The following is a 25912-nucleotide window of genomic DNA, read 5'->3' as shown; positions in this document are numbered from 1 at the left end:
CGTTTGAAGTCGCCGGTGTGTTCTGTTGCAAATCAAGCAAACTGAGCCGCAAACTTTCACGGTTGTGAGTCATTTTCAACGCTTACTGATTATGCTTGTTGTTTGTTAAAATATTTTACATATGTTATTGTATTTGGTATCCTTAGGTTATGTTAAGCTAATATTTTTCACTACTTTGAACTTTTTGTTTGTTTTTGTTTCTGTATTTTTGCTAAACTTGTTAGTTACTATTCACTTTAGGTTAGTTATTAACAGCATTTTCCTTTGATGAGCTCTGCGAAATAAGGTACGCATGTATTGATCTGCTCTTTTTGAAAGATTTTCGCTAACGTTGGGACCATCCCAGATGTGGGGTTGGACATCAAATTTTCTACCGATATTAAATTACTATAAGCTATACCATTTAGTCCCTTGAGCCTTAAAGAATAACAAACATCTTTATATCACGCTTACATCTCAAGCACTTGATTGAGAAGTGGACTATTTGCTGTGAACTTGTAAGCAGTTGTCAAAACGGATACAAAAATAAGTTCTCATCACACTAACACCAACTTAATGTGTCAGGCCGTATTAAAATTCACTTAATGCAGAAATCCTTTTACCTCGAATCTCTTTATTCGACTAATTTAGTTTTCGGTTATGAAAAGAGTTACCAAGAACTAACGCTCAGCGTTGTATGGTATACCCGAGTCCCGCTAACCACTTGTGCATCTCAAGCTAAACAGACATGGCAGTGTGTATCTCAACCGAGCACTGTCCACACATGACCATTTCCTAAACTTGAATATCGAAATTTAATCTACCGCATCACCCTAATTCTCCCCTTTTCATTGAGTGTCAGCACAAAACGTTAATATTATCTAATGGTAGCGCTTTGACAAACTATTCACTTGGCTGAATATCCCTGATTTCATTACATTCGAACAACTTTTTCTTTGAAAGAATAATTGATTCTAAAATTTGATAAAATTGTTTATTGTTCTACAATATATCACCCACTTTAAGAGCTTACCAAACGCTTTGGTGCTTGTGTGAGCGTTATTGTGGCAACAAAGCACTCAGGACTCGTGAGAGGTCATCTATTGTTAAGGCTGCAATGGCGTTGCAATTATTTTTATATTTTTACTCCCAGTTATTCCCACCTTTTGCACATGAAACACCCACCGAGTTGCAGTCAGAAAGCAATGCACAGTTAACTAGCGGACATGCCCGCCTGCTTTCGTCGAATCACTCAGGTGGCGGTGTGAGGATTTTAGCTCTTCGACTAGTTGATACGCGCGGATAGTTACGCAGCCGAGAGTTTTAAATAAGCCAAAACAGGAAATAAAACAGCAAAATATGCAGCTGAGCCTCCATGAGAAGAGCATTTATGTACATACATAAGTATGTTGCAGTACTTGGTGCAAATATTCAATATTATATAAATAAATATGGATATTCATACATGCATACAAATGTGTGCTACAAAGGTTACATTAGGGTGATTGATGATAAAAAAGAAAACGCATTTACTTAAGTACATTTCTGACAGCACAAAAAGGTACAATAAGATTTGTATCTTCATTTTGATCGGTCATGGTGTATGGCAACTAAGTATATGATTTGAATAAGGCGAAACCGTTGTCTTGGACAATAAACCGTGCCAAATTTCGTTCGGACTTCTCATGAAATAAAAAAAGTTTTCCATACAAGGACTAGATTTCGTGCAATCAGTTTGTAGGACAGCTATATCGGCTGTTCCGACCAATGGAAAACTGTGAGAGTAGTTCGCATATATACAGACAGACGAAGGTGGCTAAATCGTATAAGCTCGTCGCGCTACAATGCGTGTACCCTGTTAATATTTGAGTAATTACAGTACTCCTCAATAATAACATTTGATTTACTCGTATTGCTTCACTTTTGGAGTGAAATATTATTAATAAAATAATTCAAGAGCGTGGTATTATTGGTATATTTTACAAGGCGAACTCAATAGCTAATGAAATAGCACCATTCCAAAATTTGAAGCTATCTGTCAACGTTTAAAGGAAGGTGACTGATTATGGATCAAATTGCACAGTATAAGCTGACAACTCTAGTTTGCTCATGGTCCCATTGCGACTTTGTAGGCGAATTTCCCGAAGTCCTTAATCTATGCCAGTAAGTCACTGCCAATTCAAACCCTAAGAGGTTTAATAACTTAAGTGTGCTTCTATATGGACAATTGCTTGGAAATATAATATTTCTGCAATATTTTTGACATATGAAAGAATAATTATACTATTGGGTATGCGTGAGAAGACATGTTAGCGCAGGGTTGCACCACAACTGCCGCTCGTTTGTCTGGTATAGTATGCTCCATTCGCTACTCTTCAACGCTTTTTGAATTGTTGACAGCTATTACAATATATCCTCTCTCCAAAAATTGTACATTGCTCTGAATATATTAGCGATTTCTGTAAATACGGTCCCCAGAATAAGAAGCTTAAGACGCCAAAGGCGTGACAGCTAAAAAAGTCCGCTCTTTCAAAATTTCCAAACCTTTCGATTAATGGAGTGTGAAATAGAAAAGTAATAAAAAAATCGGCCCACCTTAATGCAGCCTATGGCATTGTAAACAGGTATTTATTTGCGCCCATCATAAGCTAAATAAGTACGTGTGTACTAAGCTACACCTGAAAGGAAAAAACATGTTTTGCACTAGTTATTGTTATTGTTGATGCTGTCGCCTGTCAAGGCTGTTATATTTTGCATGAAAGCTTGTTTTCACCTCTATGCCCACTCAGGGTGTTTATAGTTTCGCGGCGCTATTTGCTCCTCACTTTGAAGTGGTTTATTCAAGGCTGCCAAATGCCAAAGCCAGAAGGATGTAAGCGAATGGCGGTAAAAAAATGCAACACAACTAAAACGGAATAAGAAAACGGTGAACCGAGCATATAAATGCAAGCAGAGCACACCGTAGACCGTCTTTACGGCATATTCGCTTAAATTTCTAAATCGCAAACAGTGTGAAAATAATTCAGAAGCTGATTTGCATCCTTTCTCCAGCGGCAACTTTTTTTGCCATAAAAAAGCAATGCAGTTCTTACTCGTGTAAAAGATTCACTACATTTCCCACTAGCTATAAAATAGAGTGTTTCTTCATTTTTTTTTTTTTTTTGCAAATTTTTTATTTCACTCGAAAAATCGCAAAAACGCTTCACTTCAATTTCACTTGAATATTTTTCAAAGCTGCAATAATTTCAAGCGCTCACCGCGATTTTCAACACTAACAAAAGCTCATTCAAATCACAAGCGACAAAGAGCAGCGTGAAGGTTTAACTGAACTCCAAGTGCTGAACGCTTGGGTGCGTAAGTGCAGGAGTACCTGCGTGTTGGCGTTCCAAAGCAAAGCAAAACAACACATCGATGCGCATACTGCAGGTTGTGCACTGCGTATGAGCAATCACGGAAGCTACGCTTAGGCACGCCACTAAACACTGCATTTAACGCTAACACAATGTCTCGGCCACAATGACAGCGTTATATGGCGTTCGCTTGGCGATGACGACCGCGCCACTCAGCGCAACTATTAAAACAGCAGACACTGCAGCTGCAGCTGACAGAGTGCGGTTGCGTGCATGTGAGTATGTATGTGTGGCGTCGTAAGTGAACAGCACTGTGCAAAACATACCCATTGGCAGCAACATCAATTAATGCTGCAGCAGCGACCCACTTTCGGTTGAGTAGTCTGCATGCGCCCGAGTTTATACGCGAGTAAGTGGCTGTGTGTGTGTGCGTGTGAGGCATGTATCCAGCTACAAAGGCCTAACAATAGTTGCCTTTGGCATGCTACCCCATTTAACCAATCGACTAACCAGCAAGTGGGATATAACGGCTTTGTATGTACATAAAGCGCTTCCGCTGACTGCCATGCAAGGCTCTTATGTGACTTTACACACTCATACACATGTGTATATAGCTATATGTACCCCTTTAGATACTCATAGCAATAATGACTTTGCCACTGCACAGTTACTCCCGACACAGCACCCTCATCATCCGCATGTCACTTCACCGCTCTCGGGTGACGTTGCGCTTCCGCCGCGCACTCTTGGTGAGGCTTGTGACAGCAATTCAACAACCCCTCTCCACCGAGCTGCGCATAGCCCACAATGGCACTGGCAACCACAACAACAAACACTCAAGGCAGCAGTAGATGTCGAATAGCGCTTTTGTTGTGTTGAAAAAACCAAATATTTTATAGAAAATTATCTGAAAGCACTAACAAGCTTGTCGCGTGCTTGTTACATGTGCTAACATTCACACGTCAGCGTTGCGGGGCTTGACGGCGTGTACGGGGTGCTGAGGACTACAGTGCTGCCCGCAGGTGCTGATAGCGCACAAGGCACAGTGGTTGCCACATTCGCTAGTATCTTGTGTTCTTTCGCTTTTGTGAGCAACATGTCGGCGCCGGAGTGGTGGGCAGGCATTGTGTGCGGCCAGGGGAGAGGCCGAGCGGAAACATTTCAATTTCTGTCTACTTGTTATTATAGCACAATCGCAGCCGCCTGATAGAGTAAGGCAACAGGCGCATGAGACACCGATTGCCACATACATACGTGCATACTTCAACGCGTGTACATATGTATGTATGAATTTTTGATTATTTTCGGATTTCGCCAAGCGTACGCCAACGGACTAATGATGATGGCATGCGCGTGTTGGTGGCCACAACAACCATGTACATACACACATGCATGCAAACGTAGAACTGCCTGCATGCTATACCAAGTAGTCAAAAAGATTTCACTTTTTAATAATCCGCAAATATTATTAGGTTTAATTTTTCTTTTCTCATTTCAGCATTCCGATTTCTTCTACGACGGTATGTATGTACATATCATATGAAATCCCAAAACATGCAAAATGCGCACAAATATGCCAAGCACCCATTTTTTAGTAGCAATTCCGTTATACTTGTATACATACACACGCACGCAGATGTACTCAAGCGCAAAATAAAAGTGAAAAACAAATTCTCCGATACGAATTATTTACAGAAGCCAGGCGAGAGCGGGGATGCGCGAGAGCAGTGTGCCTTCGCTTTGAAAGATTACGCGCTCTTTCAGCAACATTTCGGCAGCAAAGCTATGGATTCAACGCACTCGTTGTAGACAAAGCAAATATTTAAAAAAACATATTTTATTTTTCTATTTTTCTCAAATTTGAACTTAAGTATTTGTCAACTTCAGAACATTCAACGCGCAACTTGCAAAGCTCTCCTTCAGCCTGTCGCAAGGACGCCCCACTGCAGCAGCGGCCAGCGGCCAGCAGCCTGCTTCATGCTGCCAGATTACATTTGCTGCAATTCACTCACTCATATACATATGTATGCGCTTGTATACACCGATTTTGTGTATACAAACACATGTATATATGTATGTTTGTACGGCAGTGTAGCTATGTAGCGTATACGCAGGTGCGATTTTATGTGTACACAACGTAAAATTTCTACGCTCCACTAGCTTTTTACGAGTGAAAAAAGGATTCGACTGCCACTTAAGCCACTTGTAAGTGCCAAGCACACACACATACACATACATATATATGCTTTGCAGCTGCGTATTTGAAAATTTTTACATTTATACATACAAGGCAGGCTTGATTTTCGTAGACTAATATTCAAAACACACAAGCCGTGTCCGCGCCAGATGCAGATTTTGCAAATTTCGGAAATATTCCGCTCGTCTTCGTGCGCCATTGAACGCACACACCAACACACAAAGTCACATGCCTGCAGCTGGTTATCGGGCTGGACAGACGCCTATACACACATACATACACAAAGGGGTTTTAAAAATTTTCAACATCAGCTTTTCAGCTGCAATTATTGGCCTCCTCCTGGTACACAATTTCACAGCAAAGCATTTGAAAAACGTTTTTCAACTGAAATTCCGAGATTTTTCAAGTGTTGCCGACAACGGTTGTCCTACTTTTTGTATGTGTTGTTTGGGTTTTCTGGTGGTCACTTTCGTTTCGTTTTTTAAATGATTGTATTTTGTTATTGTTGTTGTTTTGTTACAATTTTTTTGTGCATTCGCGCCTAAACTATGGAAAACTAATTGTTTGATACGTTGTTTAAATGTTCGAAGTGAAAATAAAACAAATTAAACAATTTTTCGCCACAACCGAGCACGTAAAAAGGCTAAATTTTCGCTACTTCGCTACGACTGCCACTACCAGCGACTCTTCTTCTTGGCGACCACTCGCTCTTCTTCTTCCGCTTGTCTCTTTGCTTCTTCTTCTTCCTTTCCATATTGCCGTTATGTATATTTTCGACGTTTGTGCGCTCTCTGAGCGCCGCATTTGAAAAGCATTATTACAAAACTTGCGCGCTCTCCGCACGGAAGGCCGTAGGAATGTGCGCTCGGAGACCTGTAGCGGCAACAACAAGTGTTTGGAGCTGAAAGCCACACGAATGGCCCACCAGGTCAACAAAGCCACATATTATTTCGACGCAATATTTACAGCACAAGTGAAAATATACATACAGACATGTTTACGACATGTGAGCAAAAAAAGCGTTTCTTCATCGGCTGGAAAACACAGTGAAATTAGATTTTGCGCTCCCACAAACATAAACACTACCCTCAGCTGGCTTCTACTTATGCTAGGCATTGGGAAAGCACTCGGGAATGGCTACATGCGCACAAAGCTGCAAGCTCTCTTTCCCAAAGTTTCGCAATTTGGATGCCACTGTATTAACTCGCGCCGTAGGCTGTGAACTTTTCTCTTTGGTCATTTGACAGCAGTTTTGATGGAAACGTTAAATGGTGTCAACTTGAAAACAACGGTACAAAATTACGCTATTTTTCTCTACCCAACCGGCAAGGTTATCCTAAGCTATCGAAAAAGCATTAAAATTGAAGTCATGAAGTTCTAAAAGATCTTAAACTGTTGAAATTTATTTCGAGAAATAAGTATGAGTTCGAAGTTCTGTATGCCTTTGGACTAGACAAGTGTGAATTCCGTTCAATGGTGACATGGGATTTTAGGCATAATTGAATTTTTCTATAGGTATAAATATAGTACATGTCCATCTATAACTTTTGTATTTTTGGTAAATCTTGGTAAAAAGGGATCGAATCCGTTGGTATTTAAAATATAAATGTTAAGGCAAATCAAGGCAGAATTTCGGTAGGCCCTCAAGTCCAAGCATCTTAGATGGCATAGGGCAACAATGCTGCGCTCCTGATTAAAGTTGAGTGGAGTTTTCTAATCAACAATACATATAACTGAGGTTCATTAGGTCATAGAAATGGTAAATATACACCTGAGAAACAATGCTCTCCGATTACCAGGTTTTCTATGCTTACGACCCGGAAAAATTATACAACAAATTTAAGCTTGTTTCTTGAAGTCAAACGGAGCTAAGTGAGCTTTGGACTTAGCACTTGGCTTCATAAAAATAGCAGCGGAACTTCAAATTACTTAGACTTTACAAAAAATTTAAAAATGTTAATCGTGAACTAAAATTTTATAATTATTCAACTAATAATTGGATAAATAGTAAATTGTAGTCACACCTTCTCAACATGTCGTTCATGAAACCCTATCACCTTAACTAATTGTCGTCCTACATTCTATAAAAAGTTTATTAGTCCATTTTAGAAAGGGTCATCGCGGAGAAATAAAGCTGACCATTCTCTGTCGTCAATATTGTCCTTTCTAAAAAATTCTATGCAAACCGCCTGGTATACCACGACTCATTCCTCTTCTTAAATGCCCAATTAATGCCGAATTTCTTACCCTGCATACCGAAAGGTAACATACTCCGTTAATTGTATATATAATATGTCAGCTGGTCCATAATGGTATCTTAAACCCATCTTTGCATGAGAAGCAGCGTCTAACCATAAATAATGTCATGTATCCTTCACGGTGAAAAGAGAGTACAGAGGCACCTTAAATTAGTTTGTATGATTAAACCTTCTAGCTGACGATATTTCAAGCACGAATTTACATTCATCTGTTCATAAAATAGTTCGGCATTTTGAAATTGACTACTTTTTGTGGATATTTACAAACAGAGATCTGTTTTTCTAGTGTCACGAAGTTAAATGTGGTAAATATGTGAGGGTTGCTTTAAATTGGGATCTAATAAATGCGTTCTAATTGTTGCTAAACTCACATTATGGTTGAAGTCGTCCTTAATCTTCCGAGAGCAAGTATTTGGGTCTACTTAATTGAAAGATTTCTTCGGTCAGGCTATCCATTTTGACCACATGATTTTGGTTTACTTCATTTTAGACACTGAATAAAGTATATTAAATTTGCCACGAAGCTATAATTTTAAGGTTTTCATCAAATGTATAAATCCTTCGACTTAGGGCTTGTAAAATAAATTTATTTTTTACTTTCATTTAATATTTTCTCTAAAGCAATTCTAATTGCGTTGCCTTAATAGTAATGATGCGCTTTAAGTCCCGATTTTATACATATATATTTTATATATATAACTCAAAAAGGTCGGTCAAAGTGAAATGTTCTACTATGAAAATGGGGTTACGTTTACTTTAGTCTTTAGTTATGTTAATCTGAAAACAGAATTTCAAACGTAATTGCTATTACAAAGGGATCACTCTGTTTTGCATAAAAGCATTTCCCCACTCGCACTACTATTAATTTAGGCATAACTGTATATACTACATATACTTGTATACATATGCGGACTCCTAATCAAATACTCTCTGGCTTCTTAATGCCTGGCGATGGGCACTTGATTGGCGAAGTTCGTTGTACATAAAATGAACAAAACCTGTTGCACGGCGTCGATGCTTACAAAACGATTTGCTCATTGCTCTAGCAACATCATTCGACTACTAGTAAATACAGTATCTCGTGCGATTGCGAAAATTTTAGTAGTGCCACGGGAAACCGAAACACTGAATATCGTATAGTACAACACAAAAGTAGTGAAACTTTAGTATTTGACGGCACACTTTTGCGTGCCACTGTCTACGCAACCGGAAATTCAAAATTTTATATTACGACGTAGTAGAGTGCAGAGACTTTAACTTACCGCAGCCATTTGTTTCCTCTGCTCAGATATCAACTTTTCGCTGGAGCCTTTCAGCAACTCGGCCAGCAGCTCCTGTGACGGCACCACAGTTGTGTTTTTACCAGCGCCGCTTTTGGTCTTGGCACCTGCGCCAGTGGTCGCATCGAGGCTTCGCTTCGCTTGATGTGCTATGTGATTGCCGCCTGAGGCTGTTTTCTCACCACTCATAGACTGGCTGCGTTTGCTGTGATGGCTTTTCGGGACCGGAGCCTCGGAAGCTGCGCGTTTTATTTCACGCTGATGATGATGTTGTTGGGCATAATGATGACCTGCATCAAGATAATTCTTATCACCGCGGGTCACGGAGTTATCCAAAGTGCTTTGATAACGTTTTTCATGTGGATTTATCTTATCCAAGCTGCCGATTCCGCTGTCTTTATTCACATTTTCTATTTTGGAAGGTGTGGACGCAGCACGCGTGTGAGCAGGTACGGGCAGGTATGTGTTCGACTTGCGAACTCGCATCGAGTTCGAATGGTGAGGTATGTTACGCGCTGTGTTCGTTGTAAGGGCGCTGGAGTCATCGTAGGCGGCACGTGGGCGACGTGGTTGCGATGAGCTGGGGGTTAATATTACATACCATATATGTATATAAAAGGTCTGAAATGCTTAAACTATTATTTGTACTTACATCTCGGACTCCCGAAGGTCTTCTAAAATTTCCTCGTAGTGCATTTTATTAGGCTTTTTCATTTCCTTCTCCAACATTTGACCATATGGTCCACGTAGTGGTCGTTTAGAAAATCTTTTGAAATCGTAATCGCCTGGAACGGGGCTGGGGCTGGCACGTTGTCGACTTTGCGATGTACCTCGATCGCTCTCGTTGTCAGACACCGAATCTGTGCGCAGAAAGGGAAAACTTTTATTGTTGCGAGAAAGACCAGCTAATGCAGCATTGCCACTACCCGCACTAAGGCTCCCACTCTGTAATTCATCCTTCTCTTCGGAACTTTGCAAGCTAAAACTAGTAAGCCGATCAGCTTTTGTCCAAACTAGTGGTTTATCAGATTCGGGAGTATTTATTTCGGGTGAGTATAGCGAACCTGGGGTTCTATTTTCATCAGTGGGTGGACTATTGATATACATAATACCACAATCCTCCGATGTATTCGGCTTAATCACATTCATGTTGGTTGCTAATGAAATGTCCAGTGCCAGACCTCGATTGTGCGCCTCTACACTATCAGCTTCATTCCACGCAGCATTGTCAATGTACATACCCTTCCTTCGTTTCGACTTATCGATACGTTTACGTTCGTCTGCACTGTGTCGTGTAGTGATTGCATCAAATGATGCTCGCTTTTCCTTTCCGACATCTATATCGTCTTGGCTATAGCGTTTACTAAGCTCTGCAGTATCTATTGAAGCTTGACGGCGCTCTACGAGATCACTGAATTCTTCGTCGAACGTGTCTTTTCTTCTCAAAATACATTTATCATCTGCCTCTTCAGAGGAACGGCTAACTGAGATCGTCGGTACATTTTCCACACGATACTCCTGCGCGGTTTTTGGTATAGGTTTCACATTCACACAATCGTTTAGTGAGTGTAGTGGCTCTATTGTTTCCGGTATAATGCCAAACTCTTCAGGTTGCACTTCCACCCACTCCTGTGGTGGGTTCTCTAAGCGCCAATCCTGTGCAGCACATTCATACACTGGCACCGGTATTAGACAAGTAGTAGCCGTCTGCAGAAAATTGTCTGGCGGAGATTCCAACGCGATTCTTTCTTCCACTAACGTGGCTACATTTGGTTCGATAACATCGGCGATAATGGGTTCTAGAATGGTCGGCTGTTCAATCACTTCGGCTTTTTCAACTAAGCCCTCCGCCGCCTCCACAACTGCCGGCACTGGTTCAATAGAGACCGCAACTTCTTTCGCATCAATGGTGTAGTCATTTTCAGATTGTATTGTATCTGTCAACGATTCCATTTTCGCGTGCGCAATAACAAGGTTGTGCTGTAAAACTTCAGCACTGCAGTCTTCTGTAGTAGTCGATGCGTGTTCCAAATCGGTATTAAATATGTCTTCCTCCGGTATAACGTCTGGCGATTCTAAACTCTTCACATCCTGACCGTAGTTTAAATTAATACTCATTTCGGATTTCTTCTTCAATGGAATGTAAATCCAATCGGGTTCGGACTTCACTTTCCCTTCGATTTGTACTGCAGGAGTCAAGCAGTTTCTCGCCTCTTCACTGTTACTTGGCTTTTTCGTATTGGTCGCTGAATCAACTGAGCCAACAACTTTGTCACGCCACAACCGATCACGCAATGCGCTCCACGAAGACTTTTTGTACTTTCCAGACGAAAGGTCAATTTGTGAAAACGACGCCGACCGAAACGGTATACCCTTTTGGGTATATGAACCGATTACCGTGCGAGATTCTGGTCTCGCCAGTTTCGTAGCTATACTTGAACTGTCGGCCAGTCGCGCATCGTCCGCATTCACAGCGCTACTCGCAACGATGTTAGCAAAAGATCGCGGCGGCGGCGACTTTGATTTCTCTCTGCTCATTAACGATTCGAAATTCGACAGACTCGTATTTGGTTTGAGTGTATCGTATAAACGGTTTGTTGATGCTTGTGCCGCTGCTGCTCCAGTTGGCATACCTACATCTTCTCCTGCTGCTGTTGATGCCACAAGCGAGGAAGTATTGATTTGTTTTGCACAATCACCAACACCTGATTTCGTCTTGTTTGCACCTTGGTCCTCCTCCTGGTCCATCAACATGATATCATCAATGCGATTTGACGTGAATGACGTTGGCGGCTCGACACTTTCAATGGAGTAGGTGCCGGCAGAAGCAGTCCTCACTGCGGGCGCATGTCCTTGAGTGTCAGCCCGCTCCAAGCTATTCGACGCCGAATGTGATCCATTACGGGGCTTACGTGGCGGTGGTACAGGTGGTGGAGTAGGCGAGGATCTATTTCCGCGCAGTAGCTCAGTTAGTTCTCTTAATCTTTCGGATTTTTCGTTCGATTTTCGATTTCGCGACGAGCCACTGCCATCCGCTGATGCACCGCTCGATGCTGGAGTCGACTTCCGACCAAAACCCAAACGTTGGAAACGATCCAAAGTATTTCTACGCTTCTCCATATTAATCTAGAATGAAAAATAAACAAATTTTTATTATTGCTCACAATGACCGTTTCATCATAAATATTATCCGTCCTCCCTCCCTTTATCCCACTAGTTGTTGCCTATTTGATAAACATTGCTTTGCTGTGGCTGCGCGAGTGTCTGTTTAACACACATTTCGTAGACGTCTTTCAATTGAGACCCGATTTCGCCGAATTTCCACACACTGCGCCGCTAAATGGAGGATATCGACGAAATGCACAAATAAAACCAAATTTTCACCGAGCGAAATATCGCAATATTCATTTATGTACAGGCGTGGAGCACAACCACATAAACACACACACACATACCCTCCTACAGATTCGGGACGCACATTATGGCAAGTGTAGCAGTAGTTTGCATGTGTGCTTGTTTGTATGTGGTGGTGTGTTGTTGCGAGTGCGTTTATCTCTCATTTTATTTGCTTCGGAAAAGCTTTTTCATGTGCGGTATTTGTGCTGGGACTGGGACTTACTCATGCCATGCCTACACCAACAAAAACACTAGCCCCACTGCAATTGTGTGAAAGTGTGTGCTCGTAGGTAAGTGTGGGGAGGTGCATACTAATTTGTTTATGTCGAATGGCTTTATTTACACGAAAACAATGGGCAACTTAATTAGAATTTTGCAATAAATACACACTTCGGTTTGTTTAAAATAAATTCGGTAAAGCGTTAAATTTTATATTAATTATTTATAATAAAATATTGCAGCTTATCATTTACGAGAAAAGTGAAATTCTTGCTCAAATTTTGGAAATTATACCGTTCGTAGATATTGCAACAAGAAAAGTTGTGGCGGCTGCCGTTGCCGAGTGCACAAAATTCATGACTGTGGATCGGAAGTTCAGGGCCCGGGCAAAGTAAAATTTATTGCATGTAAATACACATATGTATGTATATCTATCCACTTTTTATCACAGAGCGACCTTCGCCATCATAAATTCGCTCACTATCCACATTAATGAGACATCTGGAATTGATACTATCATAAGGCAATCTTGTTAAACAAGTGACCGAAAGACCGAAGGTCTTCGTGACTCCAGACCAAACAACCAAAAATTTATATTACCCTGAACAAAGGCGTTAAGTTTGCTACGATGTTTGTAAGACCCTAAAATAAATGTTGGAGACTCTACGATATATGGTACACCTATCAATGATCAGCAATAGAGCTGCTCATCTGTCTATATATATATACGCCAACTTTATTGTGTGAAAAAATCACCCAAAAATCGTATGTTTAAATTCCTCGGATAAATTATATTTAAACAAGAAAAAACGTTAACTTCGGTTGCACCGAAGCTAAATACCCTTCACAGGTGCATTTCTGTTAGTAACTATGTGTTCAGTTTTTTAGAGATTACATTGTTGCCTTAAAAAATAACATATACCGAATTTCGTGAATATATCTTGTCAAATGTGAAAGTTTTCCATACAAGCATTTGATTCCGATCGTTCAGTTTGTATGGCAGCTATATGTTATGGTGGCCCGATATCGGCCGTTCCGACAAATGAGCAGCTTCTTGAAGAGAAAATGACGTTTGCAAAATTTCAAAACGATATCTTAAAAACTGAGAGACTAGTTCGTATATATACAGACAGACGGACAGACGGACAGATAGACAGACGGACATGGCTAAATCGACTCAGCTCGACATACTGATCATTTATATATATACTTTATAGGGTCTCCGACGATTCCTTCTGGGTGTTACAAACTTCGTGACAAACTTAATATACCCTGTTCAGGGTATAAAAATGTACTTTGCCAAGTTGGTAGGACTGCGAGCGCGATCTGTGAAAGATTTTTTACAACAGTTTCTTAGGTCGGTATACATCAGTAGTGCGTTGTGATTTTTACAATGGATAAAAATATCGAACAAAAAATTTGTCTCAAAGTCTGTATTCGTATCGTTGCGAATGTTGGAAAAGGCTTACGGCGATGCAGTGTTATCAAAAACACTAGTCTACGAGTGGTATAAAGTCTTCAAAGACGGTGGAGCGATCGTTGAAGACATGCCTCGTTCTAAACGACCTTCGACCTCTTCAACTGATGAAAATATTAAAAAAGTGAATGATATGGTGCTTGAAAATGATCAAGAAAGTGTTAAAGAGATTGCAACAGAGCTCGACATCTCTCGGGAGTCCGAATGATTTGATGCATATTTTGGTACCATAACCAAGTAATACCATAAACAAGTCTCTTTGGACAGAGTGCAACCGATATTAATGTTATTTCTGGTATTTATTTTATTTCAACTTCGTCAGAGGCTATTCAGCCATGCGGTTGCCAACGTCACATACCAAGACATGACATTCACACCTCGTACTCGAATGAGACGGAGATAATGACTGCTATCAGAGCAATAAAAAACAACAAAACTCCTGGGCCGGATAACATCAACCCAGAACTGCTAAAAGCTGATCCTCAGACGACTGCGCGGATACTGTTTCCTCTATCCTCAGACGAGCTGAAAGAAGGTGTTATTACTCTTCTTCCGAAGAAGGGAAACTTATCGGAATGTAAAAATTTGAAAGGAATAACACTAATAAGTATGGTGAATAAAATAATAACGCACATAATTCACAAAAGGGTTATCTGATTCGCTGATGCATGGGCTACGTAAAGAACAAGCTGGTTTCAGACCCCATTGCTCATGTGTCGATCACATCAACACCTTACGAGTGATTGTAGAGCAGTCGGTAGAGTGGCGAACTCCTCTCGACCTTTGCTTTATCGATTTTGAGAAAGCGTTCGACACTCTCAAACATGATCCGATTTGGAGAGCCCGAGTATGGAAAGAAGTTCCGGAAAAACTAATTAACCTAATAAAACAGCTGTACTCAAGAGCTAGTTGTCGAGTAAGGTGTGGAAATATTTTAAGTAGCGGCGTCCATGTCAGGACTGGTGTCAGGCAGGGGTGCGTGCTATCTCCCTTATTCAATTTGGTATTGGATTTGGTGATGCGTCAAGCGTGTGCGACTAACAGAGGAATATCTTGGGGTTTAAGCTATTGCATAGAAGATTTGGACTATGCGGATGATATCTGTCTGTTATCTCATAAATATTCGCACATCTCCTTGCAACTTGAAGCTGTTAGTGATCTCGCCGAAAAACTAACTAACCGAAAACTAACGTTATTAGCAATTCTAACCTCTGGACCGTAACCAAACAACTACAGATCCATATAGAAATTCGACGTCGTAAATTGAAATGGATCGGCCACACTTTCCGAAAGCCTCACGATGACATTAGCAGGACAGCGCTAGATTGGAATCCGCAAGGAAGCCGAAGAGGCGGGAGGAGACCAGCCAACACCTGGAGACGGGAAGTCGAAGCAGAAGCACAGAGAAGTGGTTATTCTTGGAGAGAAATTAAATTCATAGCTTTAAATAAAATTAATTATAATTTGTTCATTGAGGCCCTATGTTTCACATTGTCATAACATAACAATATGTACCAACTTTTTTTAGATGTCTACAGTACCTCTTTGTACTGTACCTCCTCCGATGGTCTGAAAATGGGTGAAATCGGATGATGGCCTCGCCCACCGCATTAAATGATTATGTGGAGAGCTACTAAAAGTGCGATAGCTCACTAACTGAATACTTTAAAAGCATTAAATATCATATCCAACACGACACAGCCCACCAATAGGTGAAATTATACATATACATATGTATATCTGGAACTATTGGACCAGTCTTATGCTAAATCGTGAAAAAGTGCGAAACCTCGCCCACTTCCATATATATACTTATATTAGTTTAAATTCCATGTGATTCTGTCAGTTTACAATAGAAACATTGAGACTCATTTTTTTGATCTAACGTTGAGTTGAGCTCTGGATATGACATGATTAAAGTAAATATTGCGAAATTTATACAGAATGTAACTCTGATTCTATTTTTTCGGAATTTATCAACAAAGCGGCTTAGAATATGGTCGGACGAAAGCACGCCGACGATTGGAATTTAAGTGTGATCTGTACAACCCACAAAAAGGGAGATCTCACAATCTGCGCCAAGTACCTTGTGATAAGACTCCTCAAAATCGCATATCAGATTCTATCGAGCGTATTGTGTGAAAGATTAAAGCCCACCGTCAACAAACTGATTCGACCTTATCAGTGTTGCTTTAGACCTGGCAAATCAATAACTGACCAGATATTCACCATGCGCCAAATTTTGGAAAAGACCTGTGAAAGGAGAATCGACACACGATTTCAAAGCTGCTTTCGACAGCACGAAAAGGAGTTACTTTTATGCCGCGATGTCTGAATTTGGTATCCCCGCAAAACTAATACGGCTGTGTAAACCGACGTTGAGAAATACCAAAAGCTGCGTCAGGATCGGGAAGAACTAGCTTTCAGACAAGACGACTCCTTATCGACCGACTGCTCCTCGAGAAAATAATTATGTGGACGACTTTTGGTTCCAACAAGTGGAACCACTCCCCTCGTGGGTCTGTGGCGTAGCCTTCAAGATCGTGCGATTTACTACCGCTTGACTATTTTTTGTAGGATTATGTGAAGTCATTTGTATGCGCATTTCTCCATGGTGTAACAAAACTGAAGAATTAAATTCACAATCGATATTTCGTAGGTTATTATAATTTGGCACAATGAATCACATTAAGGAGTGACCCCTGTAGTTTGTAAATCTTTGAAAAGTGAGCGTGGCCCTGCACCATAATAAGTTTAATATATATGTACATATATCATTCAAACAAATAAAGACAATTGTTTTTAACCTTTACTACGATAGCTGGAAATAGGTGAAATCAGATTAGGACCCCGCCCATTCCCTATATAACGTTTTTTTAAATCTACTTAAAGTATGATAAATAAAAATTCTTCTAATATTTCTATGGTACAGTGTAAAAATTGAGTAAATCGGACAATTTTAATTTCCATCTGATTCTTTCACATTTTCTTCTTCTTAACAGTCGTTTCTTCTTTTCGCTACGTGGCGCCAATTGGATATTCCAAGCGTAGCCAGGTCCTTCTCCACCTGGTCCTTCCAACGGAATGGAGGTCTTCCTTTTCCTCTGCTTCCCCCGGCGGGTACAGCGACGAATACTTTCAGAGCTGGAGTGTTTTCGTCCATTCGGACAACATGACCTAGCCAGCGTAGCCGCTGCCTTTTAATTCGCTGAACTATGCCAATGTCGTCATATATCTCATACAGCTCATCGTTCCATCGAATGCGATATTCGCCGTGGCCAACGCGCAAAGGACCATAAATCTTTCGCAGAACTCATCAGTTGTTGACATCGTCCAAGCCTCTGCACCATATAGCAGGACGGGAATTATGAGAGACTTATACAGTTTGGTTTTTGTTTGTCGAGAGAGGACTTAGCTTCTCAATTGCCTACTCAGTCCGAAGTAGCACCTGTCGGCAAGAGTTATTCTGCGACTGACGACTGTCTGTTTGATGACAGGAGATATTTCGTCTTGCCCTCGTTCACTGCCAGACCCATTTGTTTTGCTTCCTTGTCCAGTCTGGAGAAAGCAGAACTAACGGCGCGGGTGTTAAGGCCAATGATATCAATATCATCGGCGTACGCCAGCAGCTGTACACTCTTATTGAAGATTGTACCTGGTCAATTAAGTTCTGCAGCTCGAATTATTCTCTCCAAGAGCACTATGAAAAATTCTCACGATAGGGAATCGTCTTGTCTGAAACCTCGTTTGGTATCGAACGGCTCGGAGAGGTCCTTCCCGATTCTGACGGAGCTTTTGGCGTTGCTCAACGTCAGCTTACACAGCCGTATTAGTTTTGCGGGGATACCAAATTCAGACATCGCGGCATAAAGGCAGCTCCTTTTCGTGCTGTCGAAAGCAGCTTTGAAATCAACGAAGAGGTGGTGTGTGTCGATTATTCTTTCATGTGTCTTTTCCAAGATTTGGCGCATGGTGAATATCTGGTCGGTTGTTGATTTTCCAGGTCTGAAGCCACACTGATAAGGCCCAATCAGTTTGTTGACGGTGGGCTTTAATCTTTCACACAATACGCTCGATAGAACCTTATATGCGATGTTGAGGAGGCTAATCCCACGGTAGTTGGCGCAGATTGTGAGGTCTCCTTTTTTATGGATTGGGCATAGCACACTTAAATTCCAATCGTTGGGCAAGCTTTCGTCCGATCATATTTTACAAAGAAGCTGATGCATGCACCTTATCAGTTCTTCGCCGCCGTGGTTGAATAGCTCGGCTGGCAATCCGTCGGCCCCTGCCGCTTTGTTGTTCTGGAGGATGGAGTCATGTGTAGAAGTTCACGCAAGTGAGGAAAGTTCTCTGATCGCCATTCACTTGGGAGTGGCCAGAAACGATTATTTTACATATGACTCAAGCAGCTCACGACTTCCGGTCTTTGACCAAGTATCCTCTGGGTAGCCTAAGAACATCCGTTCGAAGGCGAGCTAAAGTGAGAAGGCGGAACATCCCCATAGGGTGGTGCGCTGGGTTTGGGACCCGCCACGTAAAAAGCTCACCCCAATGAAAAACTCGTTCACATTTTAGTATACAAATAAAGCACCAATTAATGTAGCGGGATGGAAATTTCCTGGATAGTGCGTTTGCAGTGTGCCACCTTATAACCACAAATTGTGTCAAATATGTGGATCCCAATGTCTATAGTTGACTTTTTACCGAAAATTTGCGTCGAGTTGTGTGATATATACTTAAATCTTATTTGAAGAGAATCTTTTCCCTAAAATAATATGTCAGCGCGATAAAAATGGGTCAATAATTACTTAGCCCCGATTTACATATTATAAATGATTTCGAACTTTTGGGTGACTTTATGCCACACATATATCGCCCAATATGTGAGTTATCTAAATGAAAATGAGAGAGCGTCGGTCGAAAACTTGACCTAGCCCCTATATAACTAATAACTATCATAATTTTCGAACATCCGGCCGACTTTACTCCATAAAGATTGGTGATTGTGGTTTCGAACTTCCGATCCATATACATATACTATATACTTTAATGACTCAATCTAAACAATTTCCTCAAAGATTCCACCTTTTCCTTGGACAATTTCTTGAATACACATACATATATACATATGTATGTACCTCGCACAAACTTTACTTCTGCTATAGTGATCCGATATCGAACGATTCAACAACCGAGCAGCTTTATGTCACAAAAGCATATTACTCGTACTGAGGGGCTAGTTCGTATATGTACGACGCACGATCATTTAGATAAATACATAAGTATGTACATAAACACTTTGTAGGATCTCTGACGTTTCCTTTTGGATGTTACAAATATTGTGGCAAACTTAATTCATATAATAGGTTGTCAAAAAAGTCTTGCGGTATTTTCGGTAGTTGGCGCTGAAAACGCGTAGTTCTAGTCTTATTCGTCGCATCAGGTCATAATATATCTTTTTGGAAAGCTCATTTCACGCGCTAACACGTGTTTGATTGATTGTCGTTTCTTTTAAGTCGTTCGTGAGTTATAGCGTCGCAAACATGGAGCAAAATAAAGAGAAAATACGGCATATTTTACAGTACTACTACGATGAAGGCAAAAATGCATCTCAAGCCGCCAATAAAATTTGTGCAGTTTATGGACCCGATTCAGTTTCCATTTCCACCGCACAACGATGGTTTCAACGTTTTCGTTCTGGTGTAGAGGTGGTCGAAGATGCGCCACGCTCCGGAAGGCCTGTCGTCGAAAATTGCGATAAAATCGCTGAATTGGTCGAAAGAGACCGGCATAGCAGCAGCCGTGGCATCGGTCAAGAGCTGGGCATGAGTCATCAAAAATTCATTTCAATTTCAATAAAAAAAAATTTAATTCAATAAAAATACCGCAAGACTTTTTTGACAACCCATTATGTAAGTATATAAAGTGTGCAATATTTAATTTTCTTTTTAGAAGAAATTCCGAATTCTAGCCAGAAAAGCTGTTATTGGCAATAAAACATCTTAGGGCAAAAACAATTCTATGAAACCCCCATACCGCACTTCCGCATTAAAGCCGACCGTAAAATGCACATTTTGCAAAATTATAGAAATGGATCTGCTATATTTCTGATTTAAGAATGACTGTTTATAGATGTAAATCTTGTTTATAATAATAAATAAAAAGAGGCGCCCCACGAGCGCCTTCACTTGATTTCATCGCGTGAAATGTCATTCTGACCCACAGTATGTTTCCATTGCATGACGTAGATTTCTCATTGCTTGTAATCATACTTCGCTAGATACAAACACAACGGTATTTTTAGCATACATAAAAATGTCCGTATGTACGGACACAATTGTAACGATCCGATCGGCGCTGAATTGGCGGCTGACAGTTCGCTAGTTTGTTTTTGATACTCGAAAGCGCTGCGGAGGAGCCATGAAATGAGCGAATAATAAAGGCAACGAGGCATTAATCAACACACGCACAAACACATGTACCTTACAATGCACACATACAGTTATAATTATATATGGATTCGGGTATTAGTGTGCACTGAATGAATTTTCATCAATTTTCTTTTATGTTCTTCTTTGGCTTCTGTTTTTTCATCGTCGCCTTACTTTTTTTTGTTTTTGCTGTTTTAGCAATTTTACTTATTATCTTCTAGTTTTGTATTATTTAGTATTTATTTGGTTTTTGTTTTCCCGTTTGTGCATAAATTTTCACTTTGTGTAGTAGTGTGAGTGCTTTTGCGTAATTACGTAGCGGGTTATTCACGCCCGAAATTACTCACAAGATATTATTGAATGCTATATATTACATACATACATACATATGTGCATAAGTACACACAAGTATCCAAACAGACAAGTAATGTATTTAAGAAGTTATTAGAAGAAATAGAACGAACATACATACATACATACATATTTAACTTTCCTATTTGGAGCACTCGGGCATTCGGGAAGGAAAAAGGTTCTTAATAAGTTTCGAATTTGAGTTTGAAATAAGAGCTTTTGGACTTTCGATAAGATCTTCGTTTTCAGCTTCATAAATATGTGATCCATTAATTCTAAGCCATTATAACATAGATATGTATGTATATACATACATATGTACATATTAGAGTGATTCAAAAAATTTTTTTTTTTTTTTTCGTTTGGTACTCGGAAAAATAGGTTCCTAGACACCTCTAAGAAAGCCTCTCCAAACATGAGTTTTTAATTGTAACGGGAAGGTCCTCCTACATACAGTTTTCTATTTTTTCTTATTATCAGATAGAAAAATTTATACCTCGCTTCCAACTACTTAAAAAAATATATTGTTCCTTAGATTTTGTAGGAAATTGAATGCTCCAAACGTTTAAAAGATATTAACAGTTAAAGTTTGATTATTTTTGGGAAAATTTTTTATTTCTTATGAATTTTATAACTCAATGAAAAACAATTATTATGAATGATGAAACTCACAGTTTTGTAGGAAATTTACTGCTCTATAAAAATGGTCTTATATGATTTTTCGATTAAGTTAAGCGTTCATGAGATATTCATCGTCAAACATCAATGCATATTAGGGTGGATCAAAAAAAAAAAAAAAATTTTTCGTTTGGTACACTGAAAAATAGGTTCCTAGACACCTCTTAGAAAGCCTCTCCAAAAATCTATTAATAATAATTTTTTTTCATTGAGTTATAAAATTCATAAGAAATAGATAATTTCCCCAAAAATAATCAAACTTTAACTGTTAATATCTTTTCAACGTTTGGGTTTACGAAAAAATCTTAATAGACCTTTTTTGTAGAGCATTCAATTTCCAACAAAATCTTAGGAACAAGATATTTTTTCAAGTAATTGGAAGCGAGATATAAATTTTTCTATCTGATAATAAGAAAAAATAGAAAACCGTTAGGCGGAGGACCTTCCCGTTACAATTAAAAACTCATATTTGGAGAGGCTTTCGTAGAGGTGTCTAGGAACCTATTTTTCCGAGTACCAAACGAAAAAAAAAAATTTTTTTTTTTTGAATCACTCTAATATATACATATGTATGTATGTACAACAAATTTATAGGTGCCGTAGGTTATTGTGAAACAATTGAGCTACAGTTTCAAACATCAAAAATGACTATATCTTCGTACAAACAAAAACTCCCATATTTTCGGACCCTTTTTCTGGACATACCAACAGGACAATGCTCCGATCCACACCGCAGGGGTAGTAAAATCTGGATAACAGCTCAAAATGTGAGTTCTGTTGAGAGGGCCACCGTATTATGCTGACCTTAATGTAATGAGAATGAGTCAGCCCGTCAATTCGATGACCAAGAACCCGTTATAGCAGCGAAAAAAATTGCATAGAGTAAAGTTTCTTTCAAATATCCAAAATAAAGGGGGCAGAACTAAATTACTAAAATCATCAATTTCTAAAACTTTAATAAACTATTTACACCTCTATGGTTATACTGAATAAATTCTTGTACTGAACCCTCTGTTGCAATTCAAGTGAATCAAATTTAAAACACCACATATGTATGTACATATGTATAAAAACATTATGACAGGTATATTTTCACTTTCACAACATTTTTTTCAAAATAGATCCGTTTTTAGACCCAAGTTCTAACGGAGTTTCTGCGATGTCGATCAAGAAATATTTGTCCATGTATTGAAAATAAAATATTCACCTATTAAAGCATTCTCAACTGTAGGCTCGTCTTAGCTTTCTGAGAAAGCATTTTCAAGTTACGTAACATTTTCCAATTCCGGAATCAATGATTAATGAATAAACTATGATATGCCAGTACACAATATAATATTTACATTTTAAAATAGATGTGCATGTATGTATGTATGTCAATATGCAAATTCAGCACCTTAAATTTCTTCGAACAAAAATATTATTTTGTTATAGTTTCCACTTGTCTTCGAAGATTTACGATCTTGTGCCTGCGAAAACAGAGGTCCAAGTTGTTTTTGTCATAAATCATATTAAACGTTGGCTGGAAATTCAGCACAGGGCGGCGTGCCAGCCAGTCCATTAATGGCGATTCAATAAATATCGAAATTCAAATCTAATAAAGATAAATAAGGGTGAGTAAATGAATGGAAAATTCGCTTGTTTCTGCTAAACGGACTCTTGTCTGTGCGAATGTGTGGCATCGAGCTTGTGAAAAGCGAAATAGCTTTGTTTGTTTTCATAAAATATTCAGCTTGGAGGAGAGTGATTGCCACACTTTGAAGTCTTATAGACCCACATACTTATGTACATTCATATATATACATATGTAAATATGTACATGCTTTCAAGTACATTTTGCGTATGGAAAGAATAAATATAACAAACACATGCATATATACTTATATGTACATATGTATATATGGTACATATATGTACATATGTGTGTATTCTTGTATGTGTGCATTAGCGTGCACTTGCAATACTTTTTATGCTCTTGCAACATGTTGCTACAGAGTATAAAAGTTTTGTTTACCTAACGGTTGTTTGTATCGTCTAAAACTAATCGACATGTAATGATCGGAATGACGGAACGAGCTGAAATACCAGAGCCTGAGCTGTAAATTAAAATACAAAACTGTACAAAACAAGGGGTCGCAGTAGCCAGGGGCATCTGTGAGCTAAAGATTTGAAAAAAAAAATAGGCGTGGAAGGCAGGACGTCTTCAAATTTGTTTAATGCACATATGTACGGGAGATATGTCCCAAACCACTTAAGCTACAATAACCAACTTCGTAACAAATCCCTTTAGTACGCTTTTAGCCACTGTAAAAGTGGATGGAATGGAAAATTACCTTGACCACTCCCCACGTAACGATACAACAATAACTAAATTCACCAGAGACATTAAATTTCCCCTACCTAGATGGTATGAGAGGGCTTTATAAAAGGCGGAGTAAAAATTGGACGATGGGTGTGGCAGCGCACACTTTAAGGTGAAGTCACATATCTCGGGACCCGCCCGACCGATTTCAAACCCTTTCATTCCTTTCCTTATAATAATGCCTCTTTGTATCAAAAATGGGTTGAATCGGGTCAATTCTTCTCTGAGCCCTATATACCTAATATGAAGATTTTCGAACTTCCGAGTAACTTTACTCTATATAACTGGTGATTGTATGTGAGATTCCTTATCTTTTGAGATCTTATGCAGAATTTGAAGACCAGTATATGAGTTATAATGAGTAGATGTACTATATACAAAATATCTTAGATTCCGTCCCTCTGGTTGACGTTTTACACCTTAAGGTATTTCCCTGGCTTTGATTCCGGCAAGTTGAAAGAGTATAGAATGTCTAGTTGCACCTGAACTTGACCTTTTTACATGCTACAATTTTTTTTTAATACGTTCAAGAAATTGCTTACAAATAAACCGTGATTTTCAGCTGATTTCCATCAAATATAAGTTAGACACAAGACTAATCAGTGAATATTGTTGTGGAAGACTGCTCATAAAGTTTTGTGTTTGAACAGAGTTTCTGACAACTGACCGCCCCGACTGCTTGTTTTAAACACCATCATGTGCCCAATTTTGTACTAGTTTTATTCAGCCTTAAACTTAGTGTCTTATCTCTCCAAAATCGTGACGTTTTCTGATTTCGAGCGGGCCAGTCATAGCGGTTTCATCAGCACATGCAGTGGACTAAATCTTAATAACTAGTTAGCTGAGGGAATCAAATCAAATGACCTAGCCGCCTGGCCCTAGCCAATTGAGTTAACAAAAATTTATTCCAATAAAATGTTTGATTCGCATGTTGCATACTCGTTGTTTGTTGTTTGACCCTTCTGCAGAACCCTTCGCAGTTAGATGATTATATTCATTGGAAATGAATGATTCCAATGTAGAAATGTAGCTATTAGGTTAGACGCACAGAACACGAGTTTTGGAAATAAACTTCCCAGATTCTTAAATTTTGCCGCGATATAATTCATAACAAGATAATTTGTCAGATCTAATGTACATAAATATCAGAGACAACTGTTCATTTTAGCCACTGGTTAGACATTTTTCGCTTCGAATATTCTGCTGCTCTTTAAAACAGTCTTTGTTTCATTTTATTCTTATAAATGTATGTATATAATGGTTGTCAAAAAAGTCTTGCGGTATTTTCGCTAGTTGGCGCTGAAAGCGCGCAGTTCTAGTTTTATTCGTCGCATCGGGTCATGCTATACCTTTTTGGAAAGCTCATTTTACGCGCTAATACGTGTTTGATTGATTGTCGTTTCTTTTAAGTCGTTCGTGAGTTATAGCGTCGCAAACATGGAGCAAAATAAAGAGAAAATACGGCATATTTTACAGTACTACTACGATAAAGGCAAAAATGCATCGCAAGCCGCCAATAAAATTTATGCAGTTTATGGACCCGATACAGTTTCCATTTCCACCGCACAACGATGGTTTCAACGTTTTCGTTCTGGTGTAGAGGTGGTCGAAGATGCGCCACGCTCCGGAAGGCCTGTCGTCGAAAATTGCGATAAAATCGCTAAATTGGTCGAAAGAGACCGGCATAGTAGCAGCCGTAGCATCAGTCAAGAGCTCGGCATGAGTCATCAAAAATTCATTTCAATTTCAATAAAAAAAAAAATCAATAAAAATACCGCAAGACTTTTTTGACAACCTATTATTTGTAGAAATAATAAGATTTATAGCCATAAAATTTTATATCAAAATGGTAAATAAATTCGTTTAGACAAAATAACCGGAGCCGTCTAAATGTTTGCCATCACTGGGGTCAAAGTAATAGATGTAGTATT

General features: G+C 39.4%; 1 protein-coding gene across 1 annotated transcript in view; it reads right to left on the bottom strand.

Annotated features, from left to right (window-relative positions):
- The window catches only part of LOC126763199 (uncharacterized), a 44866-nt gene that overhangs the window by 10758 nt on the left and 8196 nt on the right, over nt 1-25912 (bottom strand). Inside the window, exons 3-5 of the mRNA XM_050480500.1 lie at nt 9991-12190; nt 9717-9924; nt 9047-9644 (exon numbers count right to left, since the gene is read on the bottom strand). Coding sequence (XP_050336457.1) covers nt 9047-9644; nt 9717-9924; nt 9991-12190 — 3006 coding nt within the window. The remainder of the gene's footprint in view (nt 1-9046; nt 9645-9716; nt 9925-9990; nt 12191-25912) is intronic.

The sequence above is a fragment of the Bactrocera neohumeralis genome, chromosome 2 (genome assembly GCF_024586455.1).
Source record: "Bactrocera neohumeralis isolate Rockhampton chromosome 2, APGP_CSIRO_Bneo_wtdbg2-racon-allhic-juicebox.fasta_v2, whole genome shotgun sequence".
In the NCBI taxonomy this organism is placed as follows: domain Eukaryota; kingdom Metazoa; phylum Arthropoda; class Insecta; order Diptera; family Tephritidae; genus Bactrocera; species Bactrocera neohumeralis.
The sequence above is the reverse complement of the archived record's forward strand: the minus strand, read 5'-3'. Positions and strand labels throughout refer to the sequence as shown.